General features: G+C 37.8%; 1 protein-coding gene across 14 annotated transcripts in view; it reads left to right on the top strand.

The window, feature by feature from the left end:
- The window catches only part of FAM172A (family with sequence similarity 172 member A), a 258,669-nt gene that overhangs the window by 118,985 nt on the left and 125,354 nt on the right, over positions 1–14,330 (top strand). For all 14 annotated transcript variants that reach the window (XM_035568052.2, XM_035568056.2, XM_035568054.2 and 11 more), the window contains one exon: positions 7,875–8,093. In XM_035568052.2, coding sequence (XP_035423945.1) covers positions 7,875–8,093 — 219 coding nt within the window. The remainder of the gene's footprint in view (positions 1–7,874; positions 8,094–14,330) is intronic.

Raw genomic sequence — 14,330 nt, 5'->3', positions numbered from 1 at the left:
TCTAAATCTGTTTAAAGAGTTTTTTGCCATATAATGAGCAATATAAATTATTAATATTTTCATGTTCTTAGGGACTTTCATAGCCATAATTTTACCAACACAGCTGTTTGACCCAGTGACATCATGTTTTGCATATTTTTGCATTTTAATGAGTTAGTCATTTAAAAGGTTACAAAGAAACCATAACTCATAAGTAATTAAATTATTTAGCAAAAGAAGTATAAGAAGGTCTTCTGACATAGGTCAGTGTGGGAAGGAAGGAGCATCAATGTACTGAATTGCACCTGTTTGTTGAAGATAGGTGCAAACCAGAATCTTCAGTTTTAGATTACAAGTGGTTATTTTCTCAGGGCAGTGGCTGAATGCATGCACATACTAAAACCAGCTGAATTTTCTGTCATTCGGATAGAAGATTTTTAGACTGTGGTCACAAACAATCCTCAGCGCTTAATGGGTGGTGCCTTGCGAGACTTGGATAACTTCAAGATTTTACAGAAAACACTTACTGGGTGATGCTTTTTCCGTCTGCAGTACAGAACAAAAAGCTGAAGTACAGACCTTCAAAGAGATTTATATTTAATCTTTTTTTTGCAGTAGTGGTTTCATATGTAAAATTTCTTGCAGGTGAAAGGTAAAGTAGAAGACCTTGACTACTTGAATTGCCTTTGTGCAAGCTAAAGATGTTACAAATCTAGACAAACCTCTGAGCTCATTGAAATGTCTGCAGAACAGCTCACAGAATGAGAATGTTTACAAAAATATTTTGCACAATTGGAAAAGAGAGGGAAATTACATATATTTTAGAATAAAATTGTTTTTTCATGTTCTGCTACATAAAAATACAAACTTAAAACCTATTTGGAGTTATAATCATTATGAAATACAAAAGAGAATAATTAAGACATACTGTGACATTTTCAGGGAGGAGGCAAAGTGGATTGGAAAATGAATTTACAGCTGAGAACTTTTGCTGTCAGCTAATGGGATGTTGAGAAACACCGTAGAAACATTAAAAAATCCTGCAATCCAGCTTCATCTCTGCACCTCATTTGAGCAAGAGTTTCAGAGAGTAACTTTTATTCTCCTTGGTTTGCCTATCTGTAAATTAGAATGAATAAAGTATTACTTCTGTGGGTTTTATGAAGTGTTTGATAACAACTGTGTTTCTGGTATGTTTCATTAAAAAGTAAAGTTCTGTGTAAACCTGAATGACCTTTTAATCAAAATCTTAGTAAAAAAGTAAAAGAGGCACGAGTTTCCTGTATGATATCTGGTACCACGCTGAAGCTCCTGCGATTTTTGGAGGGAAAGGAAGTACAATAGTTTTATAAGAGAGGAGAATGCAGGCGCTAATTACAGAAAGGGGTCCAATAGGTATCATTTAAAGATGCCAGGCCTTGGGGGTAACTGGTGAATTCATTCTTTCATGGCTTGTATGGTCCCCAAAGCTGTGCACAGTTAGTGAAGAAGAGCAGAGACAATTATTGCAGCCTGGACAGTTATTATGGGAGGATTATTTGCAGTCCTACTCCGCCTGGGTGGTTGGGGTGAATTCGCTTCCATTCAGCCTCTCGTGATTTCTCTAGATAGCCTGAATCTCACGTTAGGGACAGGTGTTGTGGCTGAGGCTTATTAAAGAATGTTTGAAGAAGCCTTTGAATGTGAACCTAATTATTTTCTATTAATTCACAGAATTAAGTTAATGCGACAGCATTTTTTAGGTTTCTTGTATTTCACTTATGATGAGAAACAATCTTCTGCTGAAAATTGCAATGAAGTTGGTGCTTACAAAGGCACAGAAGTTCCCCATCAAGGATACAGTACGCAACTGAGGGAGCAAAATGTTTGTAATACACGGATGTGTTTTCTTAGTTTTGGCCTTTGGAACAAACACCATGAAACATGACTGCAGATCTTAACATAGACATATCTAGGTTGCTAATTATAGATAGACGTAAAACACTAGTTCTTTTCAAAACTTTTCAACAGTAAACTCAAAATGTAGTAACAGCTTATCTGTTTTGTGGTGGTGTTTTGTGGTTTTTTATTGTTGTTGTTTGTTTAGCCTAGAACATTGGTTTGTTTAGGATAGCTGCACTAGCACCAAATTAATAAATAGCAAAGGAAAACACACTTAATGGCCTGTTTTGTATTTTCCAGCACAAAGTTCCTATATATGGTGAAATGAGATGAATACAGTTCTGCATGCAGACCAAATGCAGTGAGGAATTAGAAGGCAGTAACAGAAAGGAAATGAAGAGTTTATTGTTTTTATAGCTCTAATATCCATTAAAAGTTAGTAACACAGCAGGTGACAGTTTGGTTAAGTGTAAAGTGAATGTTTTGAAATAAATAGCAGTTGGGTGACCTGGGATGTCAGGGCTCTAGACAAGGGTGTGTGTTTGTCAATATATCCTACATGTTTTACAGACTCCTCAGGGAACAGGGGAAGATACAATTTCACCTTTTCTGTGCCAAAACATTTTAATTATATCTTCTTCCAAGTACAGCGGTTCAGTAACCAAGGAGCTGACATTGATGCATGTGTTGATAAAGCTGCAAACATTCAAAATGAGATTAACAAAGATTTTGAGGAAAGGGTGACAGCTAATTTTGCACAGTATTCTGCATCTAATTCAGGTCAGTGTAATGATAGAATATTTTATAACGGTTGTGTCATCCAGAGGGACTTTTATGATGCTTTGTGTTTTTGAGTATTTGTGTATATGAAAGTATAGTTCTTAATACATCATTCAAACAGGTTATAAGTTTTTATTGAACATCTATTGGTTGTAGCCATAAACAGGAATAAACTTTAGCATTTAGAAGCACTTTTATATATCCATCAGAATTCATCACAGCAATAGGGTCCTTTTGTCTAATTCACCTCGAAAGTATTGACTTCAGATGTGAAATGGAACCAAACTACTGCGCCTGGTTTGTAGCGTTGCTTAGTATTTGCAAAAAGATCAGATGGAAAGTTATATTAAATGTATTTGAATAATCAAACTGTAGTTTCTTTGTATTGTGTGAGACCTTTTGAGAACATCTCAATGTATGTCTGCTCTATTCTCCTCCTTGTTTGAAGGCAACTGACATTCTTCTTTCACTTTTCTTTTTGTTTGTGAAGTTTTCTTTTTTTTTTTTTTTTTTTTTTCCACTCACTTCTCCATCTGCTTTCACTTTTGTTTGCTTGGGCCGTCTCTCATCCCAACTTGATAATGAGGAATGCGGTGTGACCCTGACCTCTATCAGCCCATGCATGACCTTCTGACTCCCCCACATAACCTTTGACCTTCTCTTTGACAGCTTGATTAATTACCCTGTGTTATGATTTATGAGTAAGTGCTATGTAAAAATAATAGACAACAGGTGGTCCTCTAAAAACTTTTTGTGGCATGTTTTCTTTTCCTGCCTAACTTGATGAGCTATTTTAAGTTGGGAACTTAGTGGGACAATGTGTGTTTGGCAGTAACACGGTATTTTTACACACTTGGACACAGCGCTGGAATTCAGCGCACAGAGCACCGAGGTGTAGCTGGGGTGAAAATATTGCAAAGTACTGGCAGGGTGCAGTTGCCAAAATGTACATTGGGTGGAAACAGAAAGCGGAGTCAACTGACATTTCAGGCGTTTCAGTCTCAGGTCACGTCTTGAGAAAATTGCTCAAATAATGGAGGGGGCATTTTTCAAGCTGAGCTGCATCTCCAACAGCTATGTTTACTTTAACGCTTCACTAGTGACTTCGGATTGGTTGTCATGACCTCATCCCACTGTTGCACCTACGATGTCGCAACAGTGACATATATGTACCCTTCCCGTGAAAAAAGATGGGAAATAAACAGAACATACATCTTTCAGAAAGATGAATGGATGCTGCTGTGTCCATTTTAACCACGGGAAGGTTTAAGAGCCGAGCACTTGGAGTTACATTTCCCTTGGGAATTAGCTCTGAGCTTGTTGCAAACAATCTACACAGAAATCTGAACTTGAAAAATCAGGTTGATAAGGCTTAAGAAAATGATCTCTTTCAGACCCCTGCTTGCAGTCCAAAAAGATAGTTACACAGGTCAAAAGATTCCTCTCCAGCCCTGACCTCTCTGGTCACATATGGTATCCCATCCTGGTGAGTTTATATGCAGAGCCGAATGCTTTCAGCTCATTATTCATTTGGCCAGGCAGAAGAGATTTCAAAAGATTTAGAATTTACCTCAAATATTTTGAATATTTTGGGGTTCTTTTTCTTTTTTTTTTCATCATACGTTGCTGGTTCAGTCATAAGACAGACAACAATTATGTACATTTGTACATTTGTATTTACTAACCTGAAAGCAGAGCTTGGACACAGTCCCCTACCTCCAGAAGTAGTTACTTGGAGGTTGATAGTAGTTGTTAAAGATGTTTTACTGCTGACTTATCATGAAGTGAATTCCAGGAAATAGCTGCTAATAGAGTATTCTAGTCTGAAAGAGAAACTGTAATTGTATCCCCTGAGCTAGTAGGTTAGAGGCTGCAACTTGTATTTATCAGTGTCTATCCTGATTATTACTTCTCATCACAGATACACTAATGGGTGAAGCAGGCAAACTTTGACTTCTCTGTGGCATCTGTACTCTCTCAGATAGACGGTAGAGCACCGGGCTTAGCTTGTTTTAATAACTGAAGATTTATGGAGGTTTTTCTGTTATTGTTAGAAAGTTTAACTTTTTACTGTGAAAAAACTGCACTTTGCACAGTGTGCACTAGATACGTAGAAAAAATGACTCCGCTGTTACTTACATTGAAAACATAACCAAGTTTTAAAACTTGCCTGAATGATGATACTCACTACATTTTAATAATGCTATAAGCTCATCATAACAGAAATTCATATTCTTAATGACATCGTGAGGTATATATTTGCGAACTCATTTAAAGATTTTAATGAATGTGGTTTTGTCTTTTCTAAACAGTCACGCCAAATGTGTATCATGCCTGTTATTAGAGTTTCCTTAAGGCCTGTTTTTAAATATTAGTGGTTTTGTGTGTTCAGGTTTGCATTGACTTGCACTTCACTCAACCCCTCTGAGTCAGTGAAGAGGCCTATCTTTTTTTATTTTCTGATTATACTGAAATTTAATGGTGCAGCTCTGCCAGTGTGAGTGCATTTTTAAGAAATTAATGGAACTTAAAAGGTGTATTGTTTACACAGATGTTATTTAAAGTTAAGTATTCATTGTCAATAGAAAATGTTTAGGGTAAGGCTGAACGAGAGAGTTTGGAATCAGGCACAGTTCTACCAGTCATCTTTATACATGTTGATATCAAATCTTTCTGGTGCCATTGTTAATGTCTTGTAATTTAGGAGGCAGAAGGCAAGGGAAAGGGAAATACATCATAAGCAAAGCAATCTGAAAGGAGATTATTTTCCTAGGAGAGATTCTTAAGAATTGGTATGATAGTTTTTCCCACAATTGAGAAAAAAAGAAAAAAAAAAACCTCAGTTATTACTTAATTACTTTAATCGTACTGACAGAAAAGGCATGCTATCTTAGAAAAAAAAAATGTAGAGGGAAACACGTTATGCTGCTTAAAATATAATTGATAAAAATCCTCTAATTGATTTATGAAATAGTGAATTTAAAAATGGAATCATATTTCATCTGTTGATGTCTGTGTGAAAAATTGACATTGTGTCCTTATAAAATTGGACAAATGAGTCATGTAATTTTCAGTTACATAATCAATAACTTAGACAAATTCTACTTCTTTGATGATTTATGTGTCTGTTTTGTGGTCAGCGAAAAGTGGACACAGAGCTTCAGATTCCTATAACACTCGTAAACCTATAATACATGAATTTTGCATTTGGCATTGTATAGAAGGCAAAAAGAATCGATAGGCAGGACGTCTCTGCTCAGGATGAACAGGTCAAGAAGACAAACAACAAAGGGAGCAGCGGCTGAGGCCACCACCACAGTGCTTCGTGCCAAGTGTGGCGAAAACTTGGTCCTCGCTCTGCAGCCAGCGGGCTCGAAATTCATAAATTTCGTCTGAGCCGTGCAGTTTAGCAGCACGTATACCTGCTGAAGTGGTATTTCTCCCCGGCAATGGGTCCGGGCCTTTGGATTTCATGAGCAGGAATTGTATCGGCCTCGCCAGCAGCGAGTGAGGGCAGCATCGTGTGCTGATATGAGCGGCGGAGGCATGGGTAGCTTTTAAACCAGGCCTTCCTTTGTTTCCCGTCTCTCTGCCCCTCCTCCTCCCCCTCCATTTATTTATTTGGCTATTTATTTATTTATATTTACCTAAGTTCAATTCACTCGGTGGAGAGGGCAGGGAAGAAACATGACAGGAGACCACTTACTCATGGTACCGAATCTAGTGAGGAGGCAATTTTCTCTTTGGCCTACGGTGACCTTTTTTGAACACGTTCCTTACACCAGAGACAGTGTACTGAATGCCTCTATTTCACCCTGTTTAGCAGAGTGCAACAGTGTCCTTTAGCTTAGTTTTGGTGGGAGGAGAAGCTATGGCAGAAATTTGAGAAGGGCGTGAAAAGTTGTGCAGCACAAGGAAGAGGGGTAGGAACTTCCTTCAAATGTGATTTTGATAACTAGTCGAGTGTGTCCAACTGTAGAAAATCACCAAGTGACAATCTGTCTACCTGACAGTGACCACAATGCGTTACAAGATTTTTGAATAGCTCTACAGATTAGAATAAAGGAAGTCCAAATAAAGTACCTTTTGTTGGTGTAGATTTGGTTTATTCTGGTGAAGCTAGGTATGTGGACGTCTTTGATCTTCCTGCCCAGCCTAAGTGCAAAATTAAGCATTAAACGAAAAGCTGGAATAAAGCTGTTTAGTCGGATAATTAGTATAGACATTCTCAAAAAGTGAGTCTTTATTAAAATTTACTTTTAAAGGACAGCTTGATTTTCATTGGGAACCCATGGTAACTTTAAGGACTCATCTGTTAAATGCACGTGCTTCCCTTTTTCTCCCTGCATTTGCGATTATCTTTCACAAATATTACAATTCTTGTATGATTTACCATCATTTAAAAATGATAATAAAATGATTGGCTGATTTATTCAAGATTTATTTCTCATTCATAAATTCATGTATTTTTCAACCAGCTCATTTTCTGAGGCACAAAAATGCAGCTGGTATGCTCAAAAGCATCCTCCAGGTCACAAATTTTCTCTGGGTTTGTTGAATATGGGACATAATCCCAATGAAGTTTTAGAGCAGATTTAAAGATGTGCTTAAAAGTCATCCCCACAGTAAAAGAGTTGACTTGTAAGCAATACCACTGAATCAGTTTTGGTATTGATTCATTGTTACTGCCGCTATTGGCTTCTGCATGGTATGCTTGTCAGCTAGACAAAAGGTTCTACTATTTTAAACTGCGCTGAATAATTTTCACATGCTCTCTCTAATATATATATGAAATCCCTCCATCCTTTCTATTCTAAAGGTTTTTTTTGGCTGGGTTTAAAGCTTTTTATTCATCGTTACGTAGAGTTCTTAAAATAATATTTTGCTTTTAGTTCTAATACTGTTTTCTGAAAAAGTCGTATACCGTGCTTATGAATAAAACAACATATTAAATTATTTTAAAGGTAAAACAGGCAACTTTTCTGACGCTAAGGGATGTGTATATGCATAAGTGCATGCACAGACATATTCACACATCAATATCCCTTTAATGACAGAAATGAAACAAACAGAATATTCTTAAAATGCTATTCTAAAAATTATGTTGTGTGAACTTGCTGAAATAAATACATAAGTTTTTAAGAGCATTAAAGTAAATGCAAAGCATTTTCAAGTATTAAATCTCCCTTTTCATATTTCTTTCTTTTCTTTTTTTTTTGTCTCTTCTAAACCAGGAAGGCTATGGAGTAATAGTACTGAATCCCAATGAGAACTATATTGAAGTGGAGAAGACAAAAGCCCAAGTACAGCTGTCTTCTGATAGCTCAGATGAACCTGCAGAAAAGAGGGAAAGAAAAGATAAAATCCAGAAGGAAACAAAGAAGCGACGTGACTTCTATGAGAAGTATCGAAATCCACAAAAAGAAAAAGAAACAATGCAGATGTATATTAGAGTAAGTTTCTTTTACTTTTTTTTGTCCTTCTTTACTGATGTATCAATATGTTTACTGTCCATATTAGCTAATAAATAGTGTGCTTTTTTAAAAACAAACACATTACTGCATCCAGGAGTTCATACAGAGTTCCTGTGTCTTTATTCTATTGATATTTTTTGTCACTTGCTGAATGTGAAGTTTTAGAAGAGTTACAAAACAGTCCTTTCTAATTTCAAAGGGGAACTTCAAATAAACCCCAGAGGAACTCAGTGGTGCTATCAAGAAAGGGAATGATTTAAGGAAGACTTTGTAAAAATGATTTTATAAATAGAGGTGTACACAAGAAACACTTTCTAATGCAGCTTAGGCAACACATTAGCTTCACATGTCATGCATGCATTTATTGTATTACATTGTCTTATATTGGGGAGGCAATAGTTATTGCCTGATAGTTTTTTAACATATTACCTGCTGAATTAATAATGTATTGTGGAAAATACCGGTGTTCATCTTGTGTGGTAGCAGATTTACCCTATAATGTATTGTTTTCATATGAGCAGCCATCCATTGTGTTTCAGCTGAACTTCTGAAGGCAGATAAAGGAGGAGAGTTATTAATATCTTAATAAATATTTAAGCTAGAATAGTTCGAGAATGGTGTAATGAGGAAACTCTGTCCCCTGCTCTTTTCTTACTCAGTGAACCTTTGCACTTTGTAATGCTACCAGCATGGGATCGTTATAACAGTGCTACCCGAGGATTTCTAATTCTGCAGGGGGCACAAACAATATTATTTGCACTTTGACACATTCTGCTTCATATACATACTATGCATTATACATTCGAGACTGAGTCATGCAATTTCCAAAGCCTTTATTATGAAAGTTGGCATTTTCATTCAGTGGTAAAACATGGCAGAAAAGCCACAGTGTACTTAAATCAGTAAAAACGTGTGTGCCTTTTTGGTGTGAAATAGAGAAAAATTCAGCAAAAGGGATGTTAGAATCATCTTAAATTTTAAGTTGTTCCTGTTATTTGTGGTTTAACATTAAAATGTTTGTAGGAGAAATGCAGCTGTACTGTCTGGTTAAAAGGTTTTGTAACCTGGATGTAAGAATCACTAATACCATAAATATTACTGTGGCTTTTGAGGAATATCTCACTACTGAGTATGGGAAACAAAAGGATGCATATATATATTCAAAGCCACCAACAGAGCACTGTGTTTTATTGTTGTTTTTTTTTTCTTTCTGCTTCTTTTTGTGGGATAAGCCATTCTTTCTGATGGTCAGACCCTGTTTCTTAAGAAGGGCAAGGAGGGTTGTGTCAAGGTGCATCAGGAGCCGGTGGACATTGCTGTATTGTCCAGAAATACATTTAATCAGCATGCTGGTCCAGTGTCCTCTTGTTGAGAGTAAACCTATTTTTGATACCTTTTTAGCAGTTCCACCTTCTCATGTCTCTTTTGCTTGATGAGGCATGAAATTTGGCTTCAGGAGGTTTGACCCCCGAAACATAAAATGCATGACTCCATATCATTTTCTTTTTTTGCGTGGCTCTGTGCCTCAGATATGACTGTTGACATTCCCTTTATTCAATTTTCTTCAAACCTAGGAAAGAAGTAGTATAAGTTTTAGTGAAAGAGTCTCCTTTCCTTGGTGAAATAAATGAAATTGGGCTTTCTAATGCAATCGGTGTTTTATTCTGAAAGAATTTTTTGCTTTTCTTTTCTTTAATAAGCCCTAATACAGAGAGATTTTTTGAAACAGAATGAAAAATATCCCTGCTTCAGTGTATGGCAGGATAAATTACTGCAATTTACTTGCCTATTGGTTTCTGAAACAGAACTGGACCGCTGATAGGGTACCATTTACTCTGTTGGGTGGAACTGCTAAGTCTGTAAAAACTTAGACAGGTGGTTGCAAGAGGAGCTGTGAATAAAATGTGCTCTGGTCTGTTTTTCTCGCCAAAGACACAGTTGATAGGCTCTCCAAGCATAGCATTGTGCAGACAAAATGGTGCAATGCCTTGCTTGTGATGTATTTCTTGCCTCCCCTGCTTGGGTTGTGTGTGCTACAGGGAGCACCCTTTGCTTGCACCCTGGGGTCGCTGCCTGCCTCACCTTAACCATGGGCTGGTGAGGGGCATGGTCTTTGGAGCAACCAGAAAGAGCAATTTAGTTAGGATTTTACTTGTTCTATGGTATGCAATACCTTTGACTCACTGTGCTCTTGAAAATAAATGAAAAAGAAAAAATCGTATTGTCAATCCACAGGAATATTTAAAGATGATACATGTTCTGGTAGTAGTATCAACAAAGAATTTTGAAAACAAAGAAACATAAAACAGAGTAAGCCTCAGATTACCTTTGCCAAGCACGGCAAATGGGTACAAAGATCAAAAATTTCCTCTCAGTAGCTGTGGTAAATAAAATTGAGATACAGCGAAGGCATCAACTGCATCTAACGTTGAAGGAAGATTTGTGTGTGTCAGATGTGCTGGGGACATCATTTCAGACTGTTAGGCAATAGGAATAAATATCCTTATATTATGTTCCCATAGGGTCACTAAGATCTGTTGTGGTCTGATGAGGAAATGCCACGTGATGAAATTAGAGCTGTCTGGATCATGATCCAATTTGTGCAGTTAGATTGTCCAAAATGTGCAAAAATGGAATTCTTCCATTGTAAATTTCTATAATAGAAAAATGCAAATGGCTGGGATATTCAAGAATATGTAAAAGCGGAGTCTTAAAATACAAAATCTCAATTTGCACTGTATTTTTATACAAAACGAATATAAATAAAAACGACTATCAAAGTATGTAGTGCATTAACCATAGTGCTTGAAAGATCAAAGCACTTACTGTTTCATGCTGTACGTTTTCTTAACTAAGAAATAATGTACTTTCTGGCATATGTTATAGCTTGTTAAAGGGACTGATTCGGTCTGGGCAGTAAACATCATGTCAAACATTATGGCAGAAAAACCTGCTTAATATGTTTTGTAATAAGACAGAATTTTTTGTTCTTGAAAACATCTGCCAAGTGAATTCACAAGTGAAGACAGAAAATGTCATCAATTCAGTAAAAATCTTACAAATTTGGTTTCTTTTTTAGCAGCACAAACCAAGGAGAAAACTTCTTGATAATCAGCATTGACTTATAATACTTTATAGAGTGATTAGACAAAAGCATTTTACTTTTATATAGCATGTTAATGTATGCATATGAATTTTAATACTCTTGCTGTTCAGATTTTAACAAGCATATTGCCAGCAGATCGTTTTAAAAGCATCTGTTTTTTAATGTGTTGAATGCAGAATTGAGTCAAATAGCTAAATATGTACATACATCCTTTTAAAAAACATATTTCTATCCTTACTTATAGATACTACCATTTTTTCTTAGACCACCAGAGGCTGCTGCTGTACATATTGGCTAATGCTTCCCCCAGAAACTTAATACCCTAGCCAACCTTCATTTATTACTGAACTAAACTGAGAATTTGTTGATCTCTAACCTTTTTCTATGGAAACAGATCATACAGGCTTAAATGTGACATTATTCCCTCCATCCTCCAAACCATCTCCCACTCCCCACAGATTTTCACATTGACAGTGTCTTCTCTATGTTAAAAGACACTTAGAAATGTAAATCAGTATTTATCCCCTTCTAAATAGCATTCACCACTTAAACAAGTATACTGAATGAATTCTGAAATGTTATTAAAGAAAAAAGTATAAATCACGTAATTTTATAATAATAGTAATTTGCAATAATGTTGTTGCCACAATAGTCAAAGGATATCAAAGAGGCAACGAAGGAAGAAGTGGGAAGAAGCAATATCTTTCATCAGACCAACTGATGGGGTCAGGTTTTCTAGGCAAAAGGGATAAGCCTTTCCGAGGCCTGTGTGCTAGGAATTCTGTCTGTTTTTTTCCCACTTAGATTAGCTGCTTTAATGAAGATAATTCTTACTGCAAATTTTATTTTCACTATAGCACAGTCCATAACAGCGCTATTTATACTACCGGCATATGAATGAAATTAAATTAATTTTGGATGCAACTTTTCATAAATAATTTCCCCCCCCCCCCTTCCCCGTGTGAGACAAAATAGAAAAAGAGCACATGCAACTAATTAATTTGTTTTGCTGAAAACGCACGTATCGGGGTAATCTCCACCCGTGTTCGGGCGACAAGCAGGGCTGCTGGCACACGGCTGGTGCCCGGTGGGTAGGAGATGCCGGCGGGCACCGGGTCAGAGCTGTGCGCCCCTGCCGCGTGTCGGCCCTGGCACTGTGCAGGGTTGGCCTTGGGGCTCAGGGGTCTCCCTCTGTGCAGTGGATGGAGCCCGCTCCCGGTGAGCCCCGGCCCGTGGATGTCTCTGGGCAGATGCAGGCCCCCTGTGCCCACCCTGTGACTTGGCAAGGCGCACACCTGCTCTCGTCCAAAGCCCATGCAACTGCTGAGCCCGGGCTAATAAGCCCTTTATTCCACCAGAAGAGACAAGATGACAAGCGTGAGGCAGACGGTTCCCAACGGGTTAGGGAAACACTCAAGCGCAGGAAAAGTCAGTGGCAGCACTGGGAATCGGGATGTCAGCCTCCGGAGTCTCCTCCACTACTGCAACGCTTTTTTTCTTTTTCTTTGCCTCTTAAAACATTCGGCATTACTTTCGCCACACAGCTGAAGTAACACATGGTTTTAGTTTGCCCGTATTTACCTTTTAAAGCCCATTGCTTCCTTCTGTTTCTGTGAAATCTCTTTTACTTCTAAGCAACAGCAAAGTTATCCTGGTGATGGAAAGCTTATGAGAGCTGCTTGGAAATTACTGTGGCTTTATTGTTCCTTGCCCCGCATACCTCTAGATGTTCAGAGTTAAAAGCGAAGAGACTGCCGTCCAAGTGCTGGGAAATCAATGCCTGCTGACCTTTTGGGTGTCATGGGGCACTTGTGGCACCTGCAGAGCTCTGGCAGATGTGCTGCAGGACCTACTGGAGACCTGCTTCACCCGGGTCCAGCAGCTGGAGGCCAAGTGGAGAACTCAAAACCATCTGAAATGGCACCGAGCAACTACACTTAGGTGTAGAATGACGCCCCTGCGTCATTCCTAAAGGGTCAGGTTAGCATGAAACTTCAGTAATAATTTCTGTATAAGAGGAGAAAAATATATATAGTATTTCATTCTATAGATACTACAATAAACAGACATTTCCTGAAATGATACAGAATTTGAACTTTAAATAGTTTATAAGTAGGCTATTTAGCTTGTGTGATTAAATTAGGTATTGTTAAAAATCCCTGGATTGTAAAGGCTTCTTGTAGTAAGTTTTGCATCTCCTAGTTTAGAAAAGTTATATTTGTCTTTTTTTTTTTCTTGAGCAAGCGAGAAATCAGAAAAGCAGATAATCACTGGAGGAAGATTTTGCATCTCTTCAAGAGCGCCACTGGCTCTTCGTTCTGCCATACCCTCTCTTTGTTCTGCATCTCACAAGTATGGTTTAATCAAAGAAAAGGAATAAATCGGGGCCGTCTAGCTTTCTTGTCTTTCAAACATTCATTACATGATGCCGACAAAATGCGTATTGTTAGATCAGGCTCCTAAAATGTGAGGCAAGCTGTATGAGTTTCCAAAAGAAAGAATCAGCTTGCATCTCTCCTCCCACCACGAGCTGTGCAGCGCTCCTGTTGTTCTAAAAAAGACCGTCATGTACGGGTCAGACAAGTCGTCCTTCCTTTCAGTCAGGATTCAGGCTTAGTAAACCTGGCCAGTTAGTGAGCTAATCGTAAAGAAAACTAGCTCAGCAGAAAGCAGACCTACTTGTTGGAGGCAAAGGTGAATAAAATTATTCAAACTTCTTATTCTCAGATACTGCCTGGCTTTGATTGTAGAGCAATTGCAGTTAAGGAGTGAAAAGACCTTGCAGGTCATCTAGTCCATCCTCCTGCCAGTACAGATTGTTCTCTGCGAGTATCCTTTATTATTTATCCAACAGAATCAAAGATTAAATCCTTTAACTGATACCCAAAACAAGGATAATACCCTCTGACATGCGGTACGCATTGCATGTTTCGATACTAGATTTGAGTGTTTGGGAAAACTGGTAGAAAAATTTTAGCGGGAGGTCAAGTGGTAACATACACATTTTCACAAAATTTCAGGATTCTTTATCTGTTTTTTTCCCTTGGGGACTGGTGAGCCATAAAAGCCTGCATATAGTGAGAAATCACAAAAATAATTTCTGTGAGATA

This window comes from Cygnus atratus, chromosome Z (genome assembly GCF_013377495.2).
Source record: "Cygnus atratus isolate AKBS03 ecotype Queensland, Australia chromosome Z, CAtr_DNAZoo_HiC_assembly, whole genome shotgun sequence".
Taxonomy (NCBI): Eukaryota; Metazoa; Chordata; class Aves; order Anseriformes; family Anatidae; genus Cygnus; species Cygnus atratus.
This window is presented reverse-complemented; position numbering and strand designations above follow the sequence as displayed.